Genomic DNA, 27062 nt, shown 5'->3' on the forward strand with positions numbered 1-27062 from the left:
ATCTGTCCCCTGGGATGAATTTGTGAAATCGACAAATTACACTGAAGATATGATCAGACAAGTAAAATAATAGCATAATAATACACTGTAACAAATTACTGTAAAAAAACAGTAAATTTTATACAGTATCATGCTGTTATTTGTAAATACAGTATAATGCTGTAAATAATGAGGTCTTTAAGGTGCAAATTTAAAACAGTAAGCTACTGCAAAATTTGATAGTATTATACAGTATTTTCTTCAATTCCTTAACTGCTGTCCGCCCAGAACTGGTCTGAACAAAGTCATCTGGCATCAAGTCCCACCAGCTCATTTAGAAAAGATTCAATCCAACGAATGTTAACTATAGACTTACTGCATCAAAGGTAAGTGGTTCTTTTTTGAAGCAGAAGGATAAAATAAAAAGAGAAAATAACTGAGAATGACTATTTTCACCTGGACTTAACCCCATACAGCACGGGAACGGAGGTCACCTGATGCTTCTCTACCAACACTGTCATAACTCCATTCCGCTCCAGTTGTTCATTTATCAAGGTAATTGTGATTTTATCAACGTAACTGCGGGATTTTGGGTTCATTAAACATTAAATTGCCTCCATAAACTGCGTTCACACCGGACGCAACTTGCGCAGTATAACATGCATGATAATACTGCATATTTTGGGGCGTTAGCCGTATGTAGCAAACATGCAGCTAATTTAAGTTGAAGCATACTTGCTAGCTGCAAAGTGGACACTGTTAAACTAAACAGCGTGTCAATTTACATGGTTATATATAATAATGTCATCTCTTGTTTGAGCTTTTTCTGGCAATGTTCATGATTTTGTATTTTAAAATGTAACTTGAAGTGTTAAAATCCTTGCTTTTTGCTGTGTTACACTGTAAATATTACATTAAATATGTTTTACAGTAACATATTGTATTTTACTGTAAAAGGTACATTATGTACAGCCCAGTACCGAAATACTTTTTACAGTAAGAAACTGTAGTTGTAGAATACAGTAGAGATACTGTAGAACAACAGTAGCATGCTGGCAACTCTAGCTGCCAGTATTTTACTGTTATTTAACGGTAAAATTTGTTACAGTGTACATACATGATAACAACTGCAAATTTTTTCCTCTTTGTTTTAGTGTGAAAAAAATAAAATTACATGATAACAATGATTCTAATTATAAACTATCTTTTCACAAAAACGCTAATAATCTAATCAACCATGAATCACCTAATAATAAGTGGAATTTCAGCAATATTCTGCCCGTTACTAAATGTTTTGTGCCTGTTTAGATCCACTGTGATCTGTAAGTTATAATATTCATGTGTAAATGACAAGCTGACATATAATACTGGAAAAACTACACTTTTACTTTTTGTGCTAAACTACTTTTTGTGTGTTCATTTTTTAGTATCTTTTAATGTAAGTCAGTATCACACTTGCTCAAAGGACTGGCTCACACCGCAGATTCCTTCAGTTCGTACTGAATTGGGAAAAGTCCAGTTTTTCCTACTGTGCATCTGAAACCTGGAACACTCTCCAAAACCATCTGAAACTATCCACACCTTTATCATTAGGACAATTTAAATCCTTATTCACTTCTTATTTTACCTTCTTATTTTAACCTGTTAAACCCTGAGCATATTTTCAGGGGAAAAACGCCTAAAAAGACATACCCAAAGTAAATGAAGAATTACTCCACAATAATAAGGTTCATATGGACGTTCTTGGTGTCTATGGATGTTTAGAGACCTCACAGAATCTATTCCCATTGTCTAAAATATTGTATCTATTACTATGCCTGAGTAAACTGTAACAAACTAAAAGAGAAATTGGAATTTTTTATCCTTGCCTGTTTTTTTTTCCGGCTGGATTGACGATGAATAAATTGCATAAATTAATTGTTGGTGTCGGAGATTTTTAATAGCGTATATTTCACCCCACAAAGATTCAAAATCATGTTTGAACATTAAAGTTTGCACGAAAATACACTTTTGATGTACTTTTATTAACATTAGGGTCTAAACTTTGAGCGAAAGTTGAAAAAAACATCCATTGTTCTGACTTATTATATTTTTATAGTAGATGAATATTAATATAATTTTTTCGGCCTGCAGGCGAGCTGATAGGGCTAAAGGGGTTAAGTAGATGTCTTTGTTTTTAGTTCATCTTTATCACTTAATTTTTGGTACTCCTAATACGGCATTGCATGTTTCATATATTTTGTGTTTTAAATCCAAAATTTCATCTTATTTTACCTCCAGCTGCTCCTGTTTTTAAGTAGAGTTCTCTGTTTTTAATTTGTCTTTCTCACTTTTACTTTTCGGTATTTCTGATATGTCCATTGGATGTTTCAAATGTCTTCTTTTGTCTTTGTTATATTGTAAATCAGGCTGTGTCCTCAGTATATCTCCGCGTTTAAATAAAGGTTATGAATGAATGAAATATATTATTATTTACTGGTCCGGCACACTTCAGATCAAATTTGGCTGTATGTGCCGGCCCCTGAACCAAAATGAGCTTGACACCTTTGCTCTACATGATATTATGATGCACACATGCACTTGTTAGCTCTGTCTAACATGGATTTATGTATTTAGCTGAACCATTGGAGACTGCATCTCGGTGGGTTTACTTTTTTTTTTGTTCGGTACTTCTTTCTTGTCGGTTTTCTTTGTATTTCCACGTGCAGGCATTTTTTTCCACTTCACTGCTAGGTAATTCTAGGAAAATTCCATGTCCTCATATCACTTATTATCTATCTTTATATATATACTAATATATTTAACTACAATAAAGGCAAAGAAAAAACAAAATGACTGAGTTCTATGTATTCAAATGATAATCTTTCCGAGTAGCTACTCGAATGCGTAATGAACCTGGCTTAAACATTAAATACAGAAAAAGAATCAATTCAACCTTATGAATAAAAAATTATTCAACACAAAGAGCGGAGGACTGAAGCACTGTGTCCCCAAAGGACTTTAAAATGTGACTGAGACTAAGCATAATTTTTATTATGACTATTCTGGTATTAACATTCATTCACCGGTGTTGGTCAGAGAAAAATCTACCCTTGTTTTTTGTTAGTTTCATACAATGAATATTACTTTTATGATCAAAAAAAGACAGACACTGGTTTCAGCTTCAATAATAAACCAAATAGTTAAATTAAGTAAAAACTGAGCTGTGATTTTTGTGTGCTGTGACAGCTGTACTACATACTGAATTCAATGAAGATTTTTGTTTCTCCAGCACAAATGGGAGGTAAATAACAAAAACTAACTTTAAAAAAAAGAAAAAGAAAAAAAGCATCAGCCTGAGTCAAACTGACAAGCCAATATTAGTAAAAGCATTAACCCATAAAGACCCAAACCTCCAATGATAACCACAAACATCTACTGATCTAAACTGTTTAATACCTGCTGATCCACTAATCCTATCAATACATGCAAATAATAGCTGAAAAATACAGTTTGTCATCTTTTCATGGTCATCAGATATGACCCATATGGACGTTCAGAAGCTTCACAGTGAACGTGGAAACACAGTCATCTTCTACAACACTGATTCACCACTAAAACCCATGGAGTTGGATCAATGACAGTGAATCAAATTAACAAAAATTAATAAAAAAAAAAAAAAAATCCTACAAAATAATAAATACAAAAAAAGTACTAAAATCAAGTAAAAATGCAAAAAAAAGGAACAAAAACAGCCAAAGTAATGAAAACGATGAAAAATTAATAAAAAATCAAAAATGTAATAAGTAACACTGACAAAATAAGCCACAAACTGAACTAAAGTGAAGAAAAGGATTTTAAATAAAGTAGGAAAATGAATAAAAACGAGTAAAACATAAGTCAACTCAACAAAATAAATGAAGGCAAATAAGAAAAATGATAAATAACTTGGAGAAAAATAAGCAATAAAATGAACAAAATGATTCACCAGAAAAATGCATGGAGTTGTATCAATGACAGTGGATAAAATGAACAAGAATTAATTAAAAAAAAAAAAAAAGAAAAAAAAAATAAGCGGAAAAATGTACTAAAATCAAGAAAAATGCCAAAAAAAAGAACAAAAACAGCCAAAGTAATGAAAACAATGACGAAAAATCAATAAGAAATAAACAATGTAATAAGTAACACTGACAAAATAAGCCACAAACTGAACTAAACTGAAGAAAACAATTTTAAATAAGGCAGGAAAATGAACAAAATCAAGTCAAACGATAAGTCAAGTCAACAAAATGAATGGAGGCAAATACGAAAATGTACAAAATGATAAATAACATGGAGAAAAATAAGTAATAAAATGAACAAAATTAATTTAAAAAAACTGAACCTTGATTCACCAGTAAAACCCATGGAGTTGGATCAATGACAGTGAATGGAAACACTTAGTTTATGATCAGTCAATGATAGATTTTACTAAAAAACTCACTTTTTCTTCAGTTTTCTCTGTTTCTGATATATAACCCTCAACTTTAATCTGAACTTTTCTGAACATCTACGTGATCAATAAATTAACATATGGAAAAACACCTGATTTTCACACAAAAAAAGCAAAACAGAAGGGATACTATGATATTAAATGGTGATAATTCACTTAAGAAAGGATAAAATAGAGAAAAATTCATTGGGGAATTGACACAAAAGGAGCACTGGGTCTTTTATGGGTTAAAGCAAGGCTGAGGTCTGATGAAGTCAGATTCAGAATCAGAATATTTTATTAATCCCAGAGGAAACTGGGTCATAAACAGGATCTCTGGCTGTCCAAAACAAATCTCTCTAATAGATGTGAGGAATGAATAATTTGGACATGGTGAGGGTCTGGATGCTTGATTTCAGCCTCACAGACTCCAACAGCCAATTAATTCCTCCTCCTTCCAGCACACCCACCAACTGGACAGATGGATTTTCAAAAGCTGGATTTAATGTCGCAAGTGTACGAGCCTGGACAAAGTATTTCAGAGGGACACTTTTAGGAAGGTGAGTTGGAGAAATAAATAAAGTAGCCTTGAGATAATCCAGAGGGGCTTGAGAGCTTTCAAACAGACGGACTTTATATTAAAATTCCAGCGATGAAGATGTGCTTGTGTAAATTTGGCATCTTTGAACGTTGCTATGGAAACAGGAAGTCAAACACAAACTCAGACACTAAGCTCAATATTAGAAGAGAAGTGCAAAAATTATGTAAAACGCAGGTGAAAATTAGTGTAATGTAACATTTTTGTGTTGGTGTGTAATGGCACAAGTCTGCATATGGATGCGACATTTAACCCATAAACACCCAAACATCCACTATCCACCAAAACCATCTACTGATCTGAACTGTTTAATATCTGTTGATCCACTAATTCTAACAATACATGCAAATAATTGGTGTAAAATACAGTTTGTCGTCTTTTCACGGTCATCAGATATGACCCATTTGGACATTCAGAGACTCCGTAGTTACTGTGGAAACACCGTCATCTTCTACAACATTGATTCACCAGTAAAGCCCATGGAGTTGGATCGATAACAGTGGATGGAAACACTGGATTTATGTTTGGTTAATGATAGATTTTACCGATTTTGATTTAATAACCATCAACTTAAACCAGAGTTTTTATGAACATCTACATGATCAGTAAATTAAATATAGGAAAATACCTGATTTTCACTTAAGAAAACACACAACACTGAGCAAAATATTAGAATAAAGGGTGATAAATCACTTAAGAAAAATTTAAAATACAGAAAAAAAATCATTTGAGAACTGCAACAAAAATAGCACTGAGCAGTACGAATAAAACCCATGGAGTTGGATCAATGACAGTGAGTGGAGACTTTAGTTTTTATGTTTAGTCAATGATATCTTTGCTGAAAAAGTCCGTTTTCCCTCATTTTTTTCTGATTTGATGTAATATTCTTTGAATTTATTCTGAGCTTTTATGACCATCTACACGATCAGTAAATTAAACATAGGAAAATATTTAGGAAAATGATTTACACTGAAAGAACTTGAAACAAGCACGTATTGTAGCTTATTTTGGCACTGATCCAGCTGATGTTATCATGTCTATGCATGTACTGATGCCAGCATATCAATTGCCTCTATACATGTGCCAAGTTTGAAGTAAAGTGAAACGAAATTGATGTTTTTATAGACATGTGAAAACTTGGCCAGTTCGGCCAATTGGGTAGGAATTCAACTAATAATTTTGCTGCTACCGTCATGTGAAATTTTCTCCATTATAAGTAAATAGGGGAAAAAAAAGATAAAAAAAAAAAATCATTAAAAAATTGGAACTTTGACTTACTATTCCCAAAATGTAATCACATCTATTCTGGGTCACTGGCAATCGATAAACCCAATTTGGTATGAATTCAGCCAATAGTTTTACTGCTAAAGACATTTGAAATTTTGCCAATTATAAGTAAATGGAGGGGGGGGGGTTAAAAATTCATAAAAATATGAACTTTGACCTACCGTTCCTAAACTGTCCAGAGATCTATTTTGGTCACTGGCAATCTATAAACCCAATTTGGTGTGAATTCAACCAATAGTTTTGCTGCTAGATTGTTAACAAACAAACAAAAGCACTCTGTGACTCTCTGTGAAAAGTGCTCTATAAATAAAATTTACTTACTTACTACAAACAAACCAAACTAAAAACAATACCCCTTGCCTCCCCTTTGGGGGACAGGGTAATAAAGAGGATAATATTACAACAAATCCTGATAAATTGCTTAAGAAAAATTAAATACAGAGAAAAAAATCATTTGGGAACTGCCACAAAAATACCACTGGGTCTTTAAGGGTTAAGGAGGAACAAAGATCAGCAGCTTTGGAGCTACATATTTTTTTTCTGGGGGTTGGAATGAAAAATGTCACTGCTCATTCCATCTCTCTGAGCAATAAGTCAAATTGAAGTGAACCCAAAAACGGACATCCATGCCTGGTGACACCAATCCTTTTCCCTCTACTAGCTTGGCATTGCTAATTCCCATTTGATAATGAGTTTGGCCGCTGTAAGAGCATGTTTGATTTGCATGGATTCAATTTGCAAGTTGGATGGATGTGTATCAAACCACATCTGACCATGTTGGATACATGGCTGTGATTGGCTGAGCTCAATCCAGGCTCAGTGGCAGTCAATAAGAGCAGGATCAGTGTCTTAATCAGCCAGTGCTAATGAGCATTGGCTCTCAGGCAGATTTGTCTCTTTTCTCCATTGTAAAATTATACATGTAGTTATAGTTATACAAACATTTCCTTTTTTCTCCATTCTTTGTGTATTCGGAGAACCAAATGATACAAAACTTCCCTTTTGGGTACAATTCAATGTCAACACCTCAAAAGTGAATGAGAGACTGAGTTGCTAATCCAAGTTTTTTAGTAGAATATAGAACAAATATAACAAGTGGGTGTGGAGAGGGTTTACTTCGCTTCTTCTTCAACAAGATAAAACACATTAAGGTGTGTATGTTTACACTAACCTAAACAGAAATGTGTCATATAAATGTTTTCACATAACCGATATATTCAATTCACAGCAATTACAGGTTTTTAGATAGTTTGTCCATTTTGACCAAATAGTGAAAAAAGATTCCCTTTGACCCTTAAAACATAATGCCAACTTCTCCAGAATGTAAATCTCCTGTACAATATCGATCCATTCTTCAGTTGTGGGTGCTTCAGGCTTTAATCATTTTCTAGTAATAGTCTTTTTACTTGTTGCCAAAAGCATTAACAACAGTTTTTTACCTTTCAGAGTCTAGTAATCACATGAAATATCTCCTACGTGCAGGGCTTCACACTTTTTCAGTAAAGATGTTATTTAAATGTTCGCATAGTTGCTCCCGGAATGGTTTGATCACTGGAAAACTCTAGAAAATACGATGGTGATTTGCCTAATTTGTCCCATGGAACTTTTCCGACAGAATTCCCTCCAATTGTTGGAGCTTGAGGTCATCCATTGTAGTTTGTAGATATTTTCTCAGCTTTCAGTTGAAATAACTAGATTTCCTTCTTTCTCAGTATTTCCTATTTTATGCATAATCTACTGAATCAAATTTATTAGAATTTATCACGCCCTGTTTCAAGATGTACACATTGATCAGCCATAAGATTCTGACCACTGACGGGCAAAGTGATATTAAGGTTGATTATCTCATTCCGATGGGATCTGTCAGTGGGTTGGATGCATTAGGCAGAGAGCGGACATGTAGACCTCAAAGTTGATTTGTTAGAAACAGCAAAATGGGCAAGAGTAGGGATCTGAGCAACTATGACAAGGGAGAAAAGGTGATGGTCAGAGCATCTCCAGATCTTCTTCATTCCCAAAGTAAAGTGGTTCGTACCTACCAAAAGTATCTAACAAACAACCGGATCTCAACCACTCGAGCATCTATGGTAGCATAGTTTTCCATGGATCATCTCTGGACCTGCTGCTGTGGTCCTGCTTCTCTCCTGTCCCCATCATCATTATTCATTTATCGAAATAGTTGTGATAGTTTTTAGCTGAGGTGGACAACAGCAGGAGACATAGAGGTAGTGTTGCTGCGATTTGTCGACTTAATCATCCATGAAAATTAATCGACATGTCATTTTACTATTGACTTTACTATTTATTTTTGGCCCCGCACCTGGGGAATCCATGCTAGCATTGGCACTTGCAGCCAAATGGCCGCACCTCCGAGAGAGAGGGAGAGACCCTGTCTTATAAGCATCTTAAGTTTCACACAACCCACCCCCACCCCCTAGTCTGTAGATCTGTGCCTATATCATTCATTCTTACGGTTCACCTCCATCCTCCCCCGGTTGGCATGCGTACCTCATTCATTCTTCGGTTCACCCCCCCTCCCTGTGGATCAGTGTGGTCTGCAGGTGTGCCTGCATGCCAGTGCCTCAATATGCGCCTGCTGTCTCGATTTAGGTAATAGGCTAGCCCAGACTCTGATGAATATGTCATAGTCTAATGTAAATGCAGATGCTTATGCTTAGATTTTTAATGGGCTGCATAATATTTTAAACAGTTTACTTAATGAGCTTACAAACAAAAGTCAACTGTGAAGGTTCAGGTGAAAGCCCAGACAGGGTCGTTGTGTATTTTTCTCTTCTCTTTTTGTTAGCTGTAGGCAAAGTAGTCTAACTGAATTCACCCTTCCAATGAAGGACTGCATGCCACAACTAGCATCAGTACTCACTGACAGTGTCCTGAAAATGACTGGCAGGGATATGAGACCATATCTGCACCATATATATTTGCACTGTTAAGCAAATACTCACTGGAAATTTTAAGGGCCTATTGTATTAATATTTTGTTTTATATTGATATAGCTAGCCATTTTCTTGAATAACTTTCAAGAAAGACTTTGTTTTGAATGTGGGAAACATCCCACTTCGTAATTTGTTTTTCTTTTGGAAGTATTGAAGTTATTTATACTGTTTACATTTACCATGATACAGGTGATATTATGTTTTGGTCCTTGAGTTGTATACAAAATAAAATGGACACAACAAAATAAACAGTTGGCTTTTTTTTTTAAAAATTAGTCATTTAGATTAGTTGACTAATCAAAAAATTAGTCGAAAGATTAATCCTTAGAAAATTAGTCGTAAGTGGCAGGACTACACAGAGGAATTAGTAAAGCGTCTTAAGTTTCAGTTTCACTGTAAGGTCATATGGTGTGTGAAGAGAGAATCAATAAGAGAACTGCTAAGGAATCGGATCAATAACAAAAATCGATAATAGAATCGAAATCTTTAAATTCTTGTTGATTCCCGCCCCTACAGTAAAGACATCAAGTCTTACAACAGAAGGACACAGGAGGTCTGTTTGTGTTTCAACTCACCCGAATGTTGTCCAAGACTCTCTTAAACTCCAGTGGTTCATCCTTTCCCTCCATGGCAGCCGGGTCCAGGCCATCACCTCCATAAATAAACTGGATGATGTCACCGGTGGAGCTCCGTACTGTCAGGTCGTACTGTGAGCACAGGTCTTCCAGAGACTTCACCAGACGTCGCTTTCCAAACACAGAAATATATAATAAGAAAAGGCATCGCACATTCAAGAAACACATATAAAGGTATTCTATCCACACTGACCTGCAGGTATGGAAGTGTATTTACCCTGCAATGCTAATTTAAGAGACATATAGTTGCGGAATAAAATATTAGACCATCAAAAGTCATCAAAAACACTGGTTATGCAATCAAGTACTAACTCCTGTGTGTATCATGTGACTAAAACAGACAGAAAAGAAAACATGGAATGCCTAAAAGCACTGTTTTTGGCAGTGCAATGCCATAGATATTGATGTAAGAACTGAAATGATTTTGGTTATTATCAAGAAAACCATGGAAAATGGATAGATATCAGCTCTGAAATTATATGCTATTTTTGTTTTTATCATTATATTTGCCCAAACAAATGTACCTTTAGTTGTATCAGGCATTAAAATGAACAAGAAATTGAAGAAAACAAGAGTGGTCTAATATTTTTTTTCTGCAACTGTATATTAATAAAAATAATGTAGAAGTCAACAGTTTACAGCTTCACTGCCTATTCATTCACTGAATAAGTTGTTCAGCTATTTTTTCATGTTCATGTGAAAAGCTCTTCACAGCTTTTCACTTAAACATAATCATAAATAGCAGATATTTTTCAGGTTATTTTCCGACATTTCCTGTGTGAAAATGTGCCTTTTTGTTGACAGCCTGAGAAACCTCATATAAAAACTTGCTGAATAGGTAATGAAAAGCAAATTACAAAAGATTACGGTTCTCATTTTAAAATACCACCTGTGGAGATGACAGGGTTCATACCCATTTTTCAGAGTTAAATTCAAGCACTTCTAAGGGTAATTTTCATATTTTCCCAGCACAGCGCCTTTTCATTGGGGTAAAATACATATCTACAGGAATACATAAACTCAGGATTATTATTGATATTTTCATTTTTTTTATAAACTATATGGAAAAAAATATTGGGACACATCATGTCTACAGCTGTAAGACATTCTGTTCATACTGATTTAAGATATAAACATCAATATTTCCTTAAAATTTAATGGGAGATTTTTCTGTTTTTATCCATGAGTATGATTTTCAATGTTTTACCTCTAAATTTCTAAAATATTTTTCATGCTCTGACTGTACATAATAATGTTCTACCAAAACTAACCCTCTACTTTCTTTACATCTCACTTAGGAAGAAAAATCTCCCATTAAACTTTAAAGAAATACTGATGTTTCAAAATTATATGGACAAAAATATTGGGACACAGCATGACTGCAGCTGTGAGATGTCCTGTTCATGCTGATTTGAGATAAAAACATCAATATTTCCTTAAAGTTTAATGGGAGATTTTTCTTCCTAAGTGAGATGTGAAGATTAGTTGGGGTAGAAAATGGGGTAGAAAATTATTATTTACAGTCAGAACATGAAAAATATTTTAGAAATTTAGAGGTAGAACATTTAAAATTATAGCCATGGATAAAAAAAAAAAATCAATGTTGAGAGAAATTAAGTAAAAACCATCCCTGAAGCATAGATAATGTCAACAAAACTAACCAATTCAATGTTATTCATGATGGTATAATGATGTGTCCCGATAATTCTGTCCATATAGTTTAGAAACATTAATATTTCCTTGAAGTTTAATGAGAGATTTTTCTTCCTAAGTGAAATGTAAAGAACGTAGATGGTTAGTTGTGGTAGAAAATTATTATTTAGTCAGAGCATGAACAATATTTTAGAAATTTAAAAGGTAGAATATTTAAAATCATAGTCATGAATAAAAAATAAAAATAAAAAAAATCAATGTTGAGAGAAATTAAATAAAAAACATCCCTGAAGCATAGATAATGTAATCAAAACTAAACAATGCAATTTTATTCATGACAGTATAATGTGTCCCAATATTTTTGTCCATATAGTTTAGAAACATCAACATCACAATATTTCCTTCAAGTTTAATGGGAGATATTTCTTCCTAAGTGAAATGTAAAGAAAGTAGATGGTTAGTTGTGGTAGAAAATTCTTATTTAGTCAGAGCATGAAAAATATTTTAGAATATTTAGAGGTAGAACATTTAAAAAAATCATAGTCATGGATTAAAAAAAACAACAACAGAAAAATCTCCCATTAAACTTTAAAGAAATATTGATGTTTGTAACTCAAACCAGCATGGACAGGACATCTTACAGCTGTAGCCATGTGTCCCAATATTTTTGTCCATATAGTTTATGTCCATAGAGGTCGAACATTTAAAATCATAGTCATGGATAAAAAATAGATAAAAAATAAATATATGTTGAGAGAAATTAAATAAAAACCATCCCTGAAACATAGATAAGGTAAACAAAACTAACCAATGCAATGTTATTTATCACAGTATAAAACTATATTATGGCATTTATCATTATTATACACATGACTTCAATGTGTCTAGGGAAGTAATGATTACCGGTATAACGATAAACCGCGGTAAAACTGCAGACGGTTAGTATTACCATTTAAATTCTAATTATCATGATAACCGTGTTTGATTACCGCACTTTTAGGGGAAAAAACCCTATGTAAAGATCTGTTTTTATGCCAAATATTTGAGTATAGTTTTTATTTATTCCAATTTTGATTTTATATACCTAATATTTGGAACCAATATTCACCTTTAAAGTCTTTGAAAAGGTTCGTTAAGCATCTTTGTGTTATTTATGCAATAAATTATATACATTTTTCAAATCGGATTGTATATTTTTTTTGTGTTTTCTGGCCTTTTATGTTGATATAGTAGGTTAAAGTGAAAAAAATAATAAGCAGATGATACAGATGAAGTTGTGCTGAAAAAAAAGATACCAAACATGGGTATAGTAAACATTTCTTTATATCGTACATAAAGGCAAAATCAAAAGTACTGAAAAACAGCCAAAATAGACTCAGACCACTAAGGGTTAATACCTGAATGTTTCTGCAACAGAAAGTACATTGTGCCTATTATTTTATTTATTTATTTATTTATTTTTTTACTACAACTTGGTTAAATTATTTCAGTGTGTGTATTAGTACTTTTTGAACATTTTGAGCACAGTTTCAATAATACCGCGATAATAATGATAACCGTGATAATTTTGGTCTCAATAACCGTGATATGAAATTTTCATATCGTTACATCCCTAAACGTGTCCCAGTACTTTTGTCCATATAGCGTATATCACCTGCATGGATATAAAGACAGAATGCTCCGGAAATGAGGCACTGTATCGTGCATGGATATCAGAGCAGATAAATTTCCAGCCCAGTGTCAAGATGTCAGTTTTATGGCTCCACTAAAAACCTGCAAATATTGATAGGAAAATAAAATAGAAGGCAACAGTCTGTTTTCAGAATCAGAAATTTCAGAGTGATGCCAATGAATGTACAATTTGTCCTCCTGGTGATTCAGGAGGAAGAGACGGGATTAAATGACATCTCTAGCAAGGTTATTATTATTGTTAACGAAAACCAACGAAATGACGAAAACTAGAATTGAAAAAAAAAAAAATTGGTAACAAACAAATAAAAACTATAATTAAAAGAAAATAACGAAAAAATAAAAACTATAATTAAAAGAAAAAAACAATAACTAACTGAAACTGTATTATGTGCTTACAAAACTAACTAAAACAGATACAAATTATGGATAAAATTCCCTTTGTTTTCGTCTTCGTCAATGTCGGATTGAAATGAAATCGATTTATTTCGCACTAGCAATTTTAGCTTGCGGCACCATACGACACTTCACGGTCCGTCACTTGTGGTTTACAGTCGTCTTCCGGAGACTTAAGTTGGGAGAAAGCAACAGAGTCCTTTCTGGGATTTATTTGAATACGACGGAGAAGAAGAGAAAAGATACGACAAAACTAAAACTAAATTAAAACTAAGCATGTAGAAAAAAATTAAAACTAATAAAAACTAGCAAACCTGCTCTAAAAACTAATTAAAACTAACTGAATTAGTGAAAAAAAAGTCTAAACTAAATAAAACTAAACTATAATGAAAAATCCAAAACTATTATAACCTTGATCTCTAGTCGATATTCATTTCATGTAGCAGAATTCAGCGCAACATGCTAAGCAGCTACTGAGTCACAGCAGAGGTACGACCAACAGGGATGTCCACAGAGTCTTATGGTTCGCCCGTCATAAAGAAGTCTAATTGCAGAGACTTCCTGTCACACGTTTTACATCTTCGCTTTTGCAGTTTTAATGAAACTTCAGCCTCCCTCTGGCGATTCTGAGTCCATGATTTATTTCCAGGGGTCATTCGTGTTAACTCCATCTGGGCACTTTAATAAGTGTAGTGACAATGCTTTTGTACATGGATATTATGTTAATAAGCTTTCAGGCATAATAAAAGACTCAGATGCCAGCAGCGTGGGCTTTACTCTACACGTCTGAATGACTGTGAGCTGCACGGCATGGTCAGAGTTTTGGAAAAAGGCAATTAAATAAGACAGCAAACGGCATTAAAACCTATTTCCTCGTGATGCACCTTCTGGGCACTAGGGGCACTGTCAGTGTTCTTTTACAGATGGCGACCTCCTGATTAGTGGCACCTGTAGGGTAGTGTGCAATACAGGGCAATGGTGGCATGGAATACATTGCCACAATTTTTAATTTCAGAAATTCAAGCAGGTAGTTTTTCTAAAAGGTTGAGAATTTTCATATTTATCCAAGAATAACTGTCTGAGCTATTGCATATCCTATAATGACATCATCTAGACGTTTTTTTTTTTGTTTGTTTGTTTTTGTGGAGCTGTTTTTATTGTTTTTATTTTTATTTCATGTTTTTTTTTTCTGATTTTTGGTTTATTTATTCTTTTTTCTGTTGTTGATATTATGATTGTAATTGTTTTGTATTGTGTGCTGTTGCTGATTTTTGGTGTTGTGTTGTTGTGTTGGGTGTATGTACATCCTGTTTGTTGAGTGAGTTGTGGGAAATTGTTGGTGCTTTGTTTTTGTGTTGTTGATGACTCCAGGAAGAGTAGCTGCTGGGGTATGCAGTGGCTAATGGGGATCAAATTAATAAACTAAACTAAACTAAACCTGTGACGCCTATTTAAGCAGCTCGACGTATATGATCAGCCTCTCTCTCTCTGGTCTGGCCTGGTCTGGTCTCTCTCGGGTCCGCTCTCTGGCCTGATCTGCTCGGCTCTGGTCTGGTCTTGGGTCTGCTCGCTGTCTGGTCTGGTCCTGCTCTGCCCTGCCTGGTCCTCATGCTCCTCTCAACTGGCGTTTTGTAGCACTTTGTGTTTTTGTTATTGTTAGTTTATTTAACAAATCTTTGTTACATCTTTACCACTTCCTCCGTCTCCATCTTTGTCCAACCTTCGAGCCAGGTTGTGACACTCATCATAAAACATGTTAGGGTGTTATGATCCAGACTGGTCAGTGGTAGAACTCCTGATGAGTGGCAGACCAATCATAACAGTGGCATGTGGTCCAGTTACTCTGGAAGTCAGTCCCTGTTGAATTTCCTTCAGTTGGTTTTTTTCCACATATCAAGTGCTTTTCTAAAGTTGAAGCTCACTTGTTAGGGCCCCATTTTAACTGAGTTTGTCCTGAGTATCTACAGGGTGGGGAAGCAAAATTTACAATATTTTGAGGCAGGGATTGAAAGACAGTGTATGACCAATTAGTTGATTGAAAGTCATGAGAATTTATTTGCCACAAGAAAATGTACATAATAGAAAATGTTTTTATTCTATGTGTCCTCCTTCTTTCTCAATAACTGCCTTCACACGTTTCCTGAAACTTGCGCAAGTGTTCCTCAAATATTCGGGTGACAACTTCTCCCATTCTTCTTTAATAGTATCTTCCAGACTTTCTCGTAATAGTTTTGCTCATAGTCATTCTCTTCTTTCCATTATAAACAGTCTTTATGGACACTCCAACTATTTTTGAAATCTCCTTTGGTGTGACGAGTGCATTCAGCAAATCACACACTCTTTGACGTTTGCTTTCCTGATTACTCATATGGGCAAAAGTTTCTGAAAAGGTATGGATAATAGTGTTAGGTATGATTATGACATCAATATATGTTTGGTTTCAAAACAATTGACGTAGTGCCTGCTGAGAAAAAACAACTAAATGTTCATTGTAAATTTTGCTTCCCCACCCTGTATATTGAGACGGTTTCTCTGCTGGGTGAGGATCTGAGGGCATTTTCACACAGCGTACTCGAGTCCGTATCCGAGTACGCTGGTTCCCAGGTCCGCTTAATTTTATCCATGTGAATGCAACCATTCCGCGCTCAAATGCTGTACCCGAGTCCAGTTGAGAAGGTAGTCCCGGGTCCGGACTGCCCGTACCCCAGCATGGTATGTTGCCGTGTGAATGCGATCTGTGCCCGAGTCCGGAAGTGATGTGATCACCACTCCGACAACGGAAGTGGGTTAATCACCACGAGGCCATAGACAGCGCTGCACTGTAAGCCCGGAATTTGTATTTACTAAAATGCTTTAATTACAATGCACTTAAATGATTTAAGTTTTATGATGTTATTATAAAATGTTAAGTATATTCTACTAATTTGTAGACATAGTTGAAAGTACAAAAAACTTTAAGTTGAATGGAATTAAATCACTCAGTTTTAGTCATGACCACACCTTTTTATCTTCGCATTGCATTGTGGGTATTGGGCATGTTGTTGAAAATGTGTTATTTTTCTGTGCAGGGGTTCAGCGGGGTTGTGGTGTTAGTGTTAATTTGGATTTAATGTGTGTATGGCAGTGTTAATTGGCCTTTTTGTGTTTGTTTTTGTATTTTTGTAGAGCTGCACCATGAGTCCAAGCCATAGGAAGAACAATTGGTTTCCTGTTCATCTAAGACTGTTAACGTACAATGGAAATCTTAATGTCTTGTCAAATTAAGAGCACTTCCTGTACTGGCAAATGACATTGAGCTAACCTCCATTCATGCTACAATATATTAAGTTGAGTAAGTTCATAACTATTTTGGTCAGGAATAGGATTTTGAGTTTGATTATCTTAAAAAAAGTTGTTTAATCAATGATAAATTAATCTGGCTGCAATTGAGAAAATTAGTCAGTGTAACCTAAAATGCTGAGTTGAATGGTTGGATAGTGGGGTTGATTTTACAACAGATTTAAAGTACAAATAACTTGTGTTTTAGCGTTTTCTACTTAATAGTTTAAGTTCAATACTTTTAGCATTAAGTTGAACCTACTTAAACCAATTGATTAGTCGATCATTACTCAAATCATTAAAGTGCAATCACTTGCCTCAAATTTTTTGAGTAAACTCTACTTATCCGGGCTTACAGTGTGTTGTCTCCTAAAAAAGCCACAGATCTGCACGGCACGGGCTCACCTTATCAACCGAACCACTCGGTGATACATCAGGGACAATGATGGCTGCTCTGCTTCTCTTTGCCTCAAACAGGCTAACAGATAGGTAAGAGTTTATCTTCTTCCGACTTCTGCATTTATAGGATAGTGACAGAATTCCTTCCACACCGCCACCTACTGTTTCAGCCCTGGAGCACCCATTTGTACTCGAGTACAGGCTGCGGTACGCATGTGTGAACGCAACATCTACAGGAAAGGTGTAAACGTATCCAAGTACGGTATAGACTCAAGTACGCTGTGTGAAAGTGCCCTGAAGCAGCGGGGGCCGGGGAGGGGTTAACATGAGCGGGAGATCTGTGACCGTCAAAACAAAACGGACAGACAGACAGACGGACAGACAGTCCAGTTTGGTTCATGTACCACGACACGATGTAGGGAAAACCAGAAAACGTCATGTTGGGAAATGAGAGAATCGTTAAAGGAGTCATATTTTGCTAAACCCACTTTTATTAGTCTTTGGTACATTTATTTGTGTATTTATTTGTGTATTTGGACCCAAATAGTTCCAAAAGTTTGAATTTGAACCCTCCAGGTGCTGCAAAGCTATCTTTACATTCATTCTGAAAAAAAATCAAGTGGATTTCTACAACCCGTTTTAATTCCTGCTTTATTTGTTACATCTATAACTAGTTACGTCACAACATTTGCACACGTAAGGTCAAGACTTCCGACGAACACTTCTCTGAGTACGACATAACTGTTTGTCAGCAGCAGCAGTTGTAGTAAAAACTGAAAGTATGTCCAAACTTCGAGCCGATTACCTAAAATGTTCAGCTGTTGGTTGTTTAACGAATTCAAGTGGTTAAATGGAACAGAAAGCACGGTCAACAACCTGGAGGGAGTGGGGCGTGAAGTGGCTCATTTGCATTTAAAGGGCCAGCGCTCAAAACAACCTTTCCGGTGTCATTACTCAGAAATAGGGTTGAAGATGGACCTGTGGAGTTGAATCAATGAAGAACTCAGACCCAAGCATAGCATTTACAGTTAATATAAACCACAGGGAAATGTTTTAAAATACATAATTCTGTTTAAAAAAAAGCTAAATATCACTCTTTTAAAAACTCTTATATTCAACTTGTAGAAACCTGTAGGAACCCTGTTTTCAATCCCCGCCCCTGACAGTAATAAAGTCTTGTTATGTCCTGTGGAGCCTCTGAACTTTAAAGATACCATACAATTTCATTTTAACTGAACTTTCACTGTATATTTCACATCAGCTTGTCAAAATAAAGCATAGAATCCAAAGAAACCACCCTACCTGCATGTAGCCGGTCTCTGCAGTTTTCACAGCAGTGTCCACTAAGCCCTCTCTGCCGGCCATGGTGTGGAAAAAAAACTCGGTGGGAGTCAAACCTGAATAGAAGCTGTCCGCCACAAAGCCTTTAGCAGCAGGCAGCTGGGCAACAGCAGGCATTAAGTCATTAAGGTGGGAGAAAAAAGGAATTATTCTTGTACTTCAGTGCACCTCATATTTTATTCTTAGAAATGTAACCCCCGTATAGACTAAATAAAGGAAAACAAAGACTTTACAAAAAGCTTAACGTCCATAATAGAGAAAGTTACAAGGTAAGGACATTCCCACAGAATAAATCTAGCACTTAGCAACAATAAAAAATGTCAACTAGCAAAGGAAAGAAGCAATAATGAACTGAAATTAAGTTACAACTAGAGGTACAATGGGTAAGATGTTGCCTATGGTGTAGAGCAGGGGTGTCAAACATGCGGCCCGTGGGCCAAAACCGGCCCGCAAAAGGTTCCAATCTAGCCCACAGAATGTGAGTGTAAAAATTACACCGAAGATATGAACAGTCAAAGGTGCTGAACTGGTTTTAGTTCAGGTTCCACATACAGACCACTAAGATCTGAAGTAAAATAATAGCATAAAAACCTATAAATAATGACTCCAAATTTTCTTCTTGGTTTAATGTGAAAAAAATAATATTACATTACGCCTATAAATAATGACAACTCCAAATTTCTCTCTTTGTTTCAGTGCAAAAAACAAAACAAAAAATTAAATCATGAAAAATATTTACATTTACAAACTATACTTGAACAATAAAATGTGAATAACCTGAATAAATACAAACAACCTGAAATGTCTAAAGAAAATTAAGTGTAATTTTAATGATATTCTGCCTGTTTTGTGTCTTTGTAGATCCAATCTGTAATACACATGTGTAAATGATAAGTTGAGGCATAATATTGGTAAAATTGCACTTATTTTTCTCAAGAAATGTAATTTTTTTTCTGGTTGAGTTTTCATTATTTATAGATTATTACAGGGGTGTCAAACTCATTTTAGTTCAGGGGCCACATTGAGCCCAATTTGATCTCCAGTGGGCCGGACCAGTAAAATAATAACAGTGAAAAAAGGAAAATTATATTATGATCAGGTTTACATTTACAAAGTTTCCTTAAAAATCTGAATAACACGAACAACTTGAATTGTCTTAAGAAAAACAAGTGCAATTTTAGTAATATTCTGCCTCGGTTTATCAGTTTATCATTTACACATGTGCATTACGATCGCACAAAACATTTAGTAACAGGCAGAATATTGGTAAAATTGCATCTAATTTTCTTAAGACATTTCCATTAGTTCGTATTTGTTCAGGTTATTCACATTTTTTGTAAAAGTATAGTTTGGTAATGTAAAAATTTTCATGTAATTTTACTTTTTTACACCAAAAAAACAAAGAGAACATTTGGGGTTGTCATTATTTATTGGTTATAATGATAATATTTTACTGGTTTTACTGATTTATTTTAATACCACTTGAAATCTAATTGGACTGTATGTGTCTGTACGGGAAACCTGAATTAAAATGATTTTGACACCATTGATTGTTAATATCTTCAGTGTAATTTTTGCATTTCACAAATTCATCCTGTGGGCCGGATTGGACCCTTTGGCGGGCCGGATTTGGCCCCCGGGCTGCATGTTTGACACCTGTAGATTATTATATTATTTGTTACTGGTCTGAGCCACTTGAGATCATTTTGGGTTGAATGTGGCCCCTGCACACACAATATGTCATCAAAAATTTGCACCTTGGTTGCGGAATGAGAGGTGTTCCTTTTACATAGCGGCCCAGAATCATAATTCCACCTTTATCACAGCTCTGTTAGTACCTCCACAGGCATTACAGAGCCGTGACAGAGGTGGGACCAAATGATCCTACCATTTCATTTACACAGATGTAGTTCCAGAATAAAGGTGAAATATTCTGGGAACAGAAGTGCTGTGTAAAAGGGGCTAGTGCAGGGGTGTCAAACTCATTTTAGTTCATTGGCCAGATTCAGCCAAATTTAATCTGAAGTGGGCCGAACCACTGAAATAATAACATAATAATATATAAATAATGTCAACTCCAAACTTTCCTCTATGTTTTAAAGCGAAAAAAGTGAAATTAAACGATCAAAATGTTTACATCTATCAACTATCCTTTAAAATAATGTGAATACCATGAACAAACTGAAATTTCTTAAGAAAACTAAGTGCAATTTTAACGATATTATGTCTCAGTTTATCATTTACACATGCAAATTACAACTTACAGATCACAGTGGATCTACAAATACACAAAACATTTTATAACAGGCATGATAATTGGAAAACTTGCGCTTCGGACATTTCACAATGTTCATATTTGTTCAGGTTATTCGCGTTTTTGTGAAATGATAGTTTGTTTTAGTGTAAATACAGTAAACTGACATGAAAATTTTTACATTTACAAAGAGAAAAATTTGGAGTTGTGAGTATTTATAGGTTATTCTGATAGTATTTTACTGATCCGACCCACTTGAGATTAAATTGGGAAACTAAAATGGTTAATATCTTCGCTGTAATTTTTGCATTTCACAAATTCATCCCAGGGGCGAGACTGGACCCTTTGGCGGGCCGGATTTGGCCCCCAGGCCACATGTTTGACACCTGTGGGCTAGTGTCTCAAAATTCCATACTTTTAAAGACTTTCAAGACCTGTGCAAGCACCCTGCATCTGTGTCAAAATAGTTAATAATAATAATAATAATAATAATAAATTGCATTTATAAAGCACTTTTTGTTCAGCAGAATCTCAAAGTGCTACAGAGAAAATAACCTTCCCTCCTACCTCACTACTGTTGTTACTAACTCTCATAAATATTCCATTTACTAACAACAGAAAACGTGCAGAATTATACACAGACTATACAGTAGCTTTGATTCTATACTGTGTTTCCTGCATTAATACAACAACGTGAGTGAATATTGTTTTATGTCCAAACAAACGGAACAAACTGGAAACTGCACTTCACTATGGACGGCCTCCTTTGAGGAACATACACTATGGAAAAGTAATTACAATAAATAAATTGGATCTTACTTTTGAGTGTTTTTCAAAGTGGGGAAGGGAGCGGTTCTCAAAACCATTGGGGACTCGAGAGCCACTTATGGCCTGCTGGCCGACACAGGCGATCATCTGAGAGATATTAATGAAGGATCCTACATGTGGAGAGACACACAACATAAACACAGATGAAAACAATGACGCAACGACACCACACACTCAGAACACTCAGAATAGCCACGATTTATTAACTGTTATTTATTGTCATTTTGAAAAGCTCATTTTGAACTGGAGTTGTATTGTGAAGAAATAAGTAAATATTTTATCATTTTATCTTATCTTCTGTTTTACAATTTCATACTTATCCTCTAAACTGGGTTTTATTTTAAATTTTACATTAATTATGCCATTGTATCCATTTTTTTTATATTCGACCATGTTTATGTCATAATGTGCTGTTTAATTTCTCTATTGTCAAAGACTTCTAGCTTTTTATTGTTGTATTAATTCAACTGTAGACCCATATGAAACTAATAATATTCATAATATTTTAAGAATTTTAAGAATCTTTTGTTTCCAAGAATGAAAATTAAAGATTAATTCAATTCTTGTGTCTTCTTAGGTCTTTTAAACCTACTGTAACTTTTAATATTATCTCAATATAATCATGTATGTTTTGCTTTTTTTTTTTTTTTTTTTTTTAAATAGGAATAAAATTAAAGTTAACAGTCAAACTACACTTATAACTCCTGATACCACTTATTAGTTATATTAAATATTTGTCCATTAAGAGACATTTAGCAAATAATTAAAGTAATAATACACACTAAAACATGTTTTGTGAGCTGTAAACAGTCCCATATGACTCAACTGTGATTAAACGTAGCAAAATTGGTGGTAATGCACATGGACAAATATAGAAAAATTTGTATTCAATAGGTGAAAAAAAACTCAATTTGCTGCTTCCTGTTTGAAAATCTTTTAAATAATTTGCTTTAGTCTGACAACACTTGATATTTGTACAAAAAAATATATTACTGCTGGACTTCAGTCCACGTGTCCTACAGTCAGATTCTGCAAACCTCGTTATTTTCCGATAGGTTGAATTAAAGTTGTTATATTACTCTTTTCAGACACAATCACAAGAGTAATTTCGCTTTGTAAAAACCTTGATTGATTAATTTGTTTGTCATCTAAAAAAACAAACATCTCCAAACACCACAGGAACAGGGAGGTTTTTGAGGCTTCGTGGCTTCAGTTTCCTGTTTAAAAGAGCTATATGAGAACAAAACAAAAGGAGCAAAAATATTCTATATCTACACTGAACAAAAATATAAACGCACCACTTTTGTTTTTGCTCCCATTTTTCATGAGCTGAACTCAAAGATCTAAAACTTTTTCTATGTACACAAAAGGCCTATTTCTCTCAAATATTGTTCATAAATTTGTCTAAATCTGTGTTAGTGAGCACTTCTCCTTTGTCCTTTGCTGAGATAATCCATCCACCTCACAGGTGTCGCATATCAAGATGCTGATTAGACAGCAGGATTATTGCACAGGTGTGACTTAGGATGGCCACAATAAAAGGCCACTCTAAAATGTGCACTTTTACTGTATTGGGTGGTCCAGGGGGGTCAGAAAACCAGTCAGTATTTGGTGTGACCACCATTTTCCTCTCACAGTCTTCTTCATGAATTCTCTGAAACAGCTTTGGAGATGGCTTATGGTAGAGAAATGAACATTCAATTCACAGGCAAAAGCTCTGGTGGAGATTCCTGAAGTCAGCATGCCAATCGCATATTCCCTCAAAACTTGTGACATCTGTGGTATTGTGCTGTGTGATAAAACTGCACATTTTGGAGTGGCCTTTTATTGTGGCCAGCCTAAGGCACACCTGTGCAAAAATCCTGCTGTCTAATCAGCATCTTGATATGCCACACCTGTGAGGTGGATGGATTATCTCAGCAAAGAAGAAGTGTTCACTAACACAAATTTAGACAGATTTGTGAACAATATTTGAGAGAAATAAACCTTGTGTGTACACAGAAAAAGTTTTAGATCTTTGAGTTCAGCTCATGACAAATGGGAGCAAAAACAAAAGTGGTGCGTTTATATTTTTGTTCAGTGTAGCTTACATGTAAATGGCTGCTGATCTGTATGTGGACATTTATTAGGTAGTAAAACCAGTAAAAAAAAAAAACAACCTCAAATTAACCTTTTAAGAGCCTCACATGGTTTATACATAAGTGTCTTGTGTGACTCGGTGGGTAAAGTTACATTATATCACTATTATTTGATTGATTGATTGATGTATTTATTTCGAATATGAATTTTGAAAAATAAAAATAAATAAACAAACAAAACATTTAGACATAAGACATATAATACATATTCGAGAAGGAGTGAGAAGTATAACTTTTAAATTCCCACCCCTTCTCCTTAAATAATTAATAACACGCTTCCCGGTCTAAACATGTCTCTACTCTAATGCCTGATACTTACTGTTAAATAATTTTGTTTCTGGCTTTATATCATTAAGAACAAATATAATTTATATAAACACATAATACAATAACACATATGTATGTACATACATATAGGTACACACACACACACACACATATATATATACATATACACATACACACACACATGCATTATTAAGTAGTTTGCACATTATTTGATCTTCATTATTTATTTATTTATTTTTCTTACCAAGACTTATTTATTGATGTTTTAACAAGTTTTAAAGATAAACAACATAAAAACAAACTAGTCCCCACCCCAGTACAGCTCAACATTCTTATACACAAAAAAAAGCAAAGAAATGCATGCACCGGGCATATTCACATTCAGTTAAAAAAAAAAAAAAAGGAAAGGGATTCTAAAAATAAAAAGCTAATAGATATGATTACATTTAAATAAACAGAAAACAAACAGTAGATAAATAAGAAGCTCTTCATCACTTCTGATAAACTGAATAACACTTTCTTTTTGGCTTGTTTTCTTTCTAATAAACTAAGTTTTCTTTCTTTGGTCTTCATAAGACCTCCAGAAGAAGTGATGGATGATTTGTTATTTCATGTCCTGTTTCTGTCCAAAAGTCATATCCAAGTTTATTATGTAGTTTGACCTCCACTGAACACTTCTCCTAATCTTCTGTGGGAGATTTATTTATGAACTACATTTTGTTCCATCAGTGCTTACACTATAATCCTGATGATAACCCCATTTTTATTATTCTTCTCTCTCCTTTTATTTGTCTCTGTCTTTGCAGTGTTTATTGTTTGCTTTTAAAGTTAAAGGTCTGAAAAACTTTCTGACATAAACTATATGGACAAAAGTATTGTGACACGTTGAATTCAGGTGTTTGGGGTCTGGGATACAAAACAATACTGAGGAAAGTCATAATATAGTTTTATATTGTGGTAAATTATCATTGCATTGGTTAGTTTTGTTTAAACTGTTTTCTTTGCTTCCAAAATGCCTGAGCGACTGTTTTTACTTCATTTCTCTCAACATTTTAATTTTTTTCCCATGACTATGATTTGAAATGTTCTACCTCTAAATTTCTAAAATATTTTTCATGCTCTGACTGTAAAGAATAATTTTCTACCACAACTAACCATCTACTTTCTTCATATCTTACTGAGGAAAAAAAACCTCCCATTAAACTTTAAGGAAATATTAATGTTTTTATCTCAAATTTTACAGCTGTAGCTATGATGTGTCCCAATATTCTAGTCCATATAGTTAATAAAAATGAATATTATTAATCTTTATTATTATTCCATGTATCAATATTATTATTACACTTTTGTCTATACAGTGGTATGTTGACTTATGAGTTTAATTCGTTCTGTGATCGAGCTTGAAACTCAATTTGCTCGTATATGTTAAATCAATGTTCCCCATTGAAATGAATTGAAATCTCATTAATCTGTTCCAGCCCAAGTCAAAATATGTCGAGATAATGTCTAGTGTATTCAAAACCTATTTCTATCTTATGAGTAACGTGCTTTGAAACCATGTATAACTTATGTCAAACTTATCTCCAATGCATATTGACGTATGTAGATGAATTTGATGTGTTCGGGACATTTCTGAAGCATTTCAGCACCTCCGCTCTGGACAGCAACTTAGAGCTTTCCGACAAAGCCACTGTCACCATTATTTACCTCCTGAAGGACTTTTAGGTTACGTTCAGGCTGCAGTAAAATGTGGCCTAAATCCAATTTTTTTGCCCATATGTGACCTGTATTTGATCTGTTAAAGACAATTTGAACAGCACAAATCCGATTTTTCCAAATTCAACCCAGGCCACTTTTATACATGGTCCTAAATCCAATACACATCTGATATTTCACAATGCAACTTCAGTCTGAAGGTCAGGTCGCATTTATCCAACCTTTACGCCATTGAAATGCGACAAACGTCCCAATTCTGCATCCCAGAAGGAAGAGTGTCAGGAAAAACATATTTACTCCCATAAATGCAACACAGTACATGCCTGTGTGGTCACATATTACGTCAGGACTTCTTTTGCGCTTGCGGGTCACTTCAGGGTCACATTCAGTTCATACTCAAAACTGATAGAAGTTGCATTTAATGTGTAATATGAATGAGCACACACACACACACACACAAAAAAAATCATATTTCACCCAAAAATCCGACTTGTGCACTAAAACCTGCTGTCTGAATGTAGTCTTATTTGCACTGGTGTTTAATACAAGTGTGTGACTTTCATCTTCTGGATGTATTTTTAGATACTTCTTATCCTATTAGTGTGTATCCATTAAGCAGATCTTGAACTCTGCAATTTGTAGATCCACAGACACTTAGTGAATGTACATCCAAGACTGAAAAGACAGGTGTTTTTGGGTCGACTTTTAAGTGCTCTGTATTAGTGAATTTCCAGTCTGTTATCTCTACATAAAAAGGGGTCAGTCATTAGACAATTTCTCTCTGACGTGACCGAGCCACATTGACCTCAAACGTTTCTGCAGTGATATTCCTAGTCTCATCTACGTGTTCACAAAGAGCTGTCTAAACACCACATTAAGATGTACCTACTACTGATGCAGACTTTCGTACCTTTGGAGCCACAGAGGGCCATGATCAGAGGGCTGTTGCTCTTGTCTAGCTCCCTGAGGCAGGCGCTACCGGCTCGGTCTCTGATGACGGACAGCTCTTTCAAGATCAGAGCCTGTTAGGGAAGAAAAAAAAAACACATCAGTTCATCAGTAGTTCATTTCCACTGACCCTAAAATTGTGCGAATATAACTTTTGCATAAAAATTTGCCTAATGGAAAAACAACAATTT

The 27062-nt window shown here is 34.7% G+C and overlaps 1 protein-coding gene across 1 annotated transcript in view; it reads right to left on the bottom strand.

Moving 5' to 3' along the window:
- Positions 1–27062, bottom strand: part of polr3a (polymerase (RNA) III (DNA directed) polypeptide A) — a 132356-nt gene that overhangs the window by 52833 nt on the left and 52461 nt on the right. Inside the window, exons 17-20 of the mRNA XM_030122021.1 lie at positions 26834–26945; positions 21773–21891; positions 18661–18798; positions 9844–10014 (exon numbers count right to left, since the gene is read on the bottom strand). Of these exons, the coding sequence (XP_029977881.1) occupies positions 9844–10014; positions 18661–18798; positions 21773–21891; positions 26834–26945 (540 nt within the window). The remainder of the gene's footprint in view (positions 1–9843; positions 10015–18660; positions 18799–21772; positions 21892–26833; positions 26946–27062) is intronic.

This window comes from Sphaeramia orbicularis, chromosome 19 (assembly GCF_902148855.1).
Source record: "Sphaeramia orbicularis chromosome 19, fSphaOr1.1, whole genome shotgun sequence".
Classification (NCBI taxonomy): Eukaryota; Metazoa; Chordata; class Actinopteri; order Kurtiformes; family Apogonidae; genus Sphaeramia; species Sphaeramia orbicularis.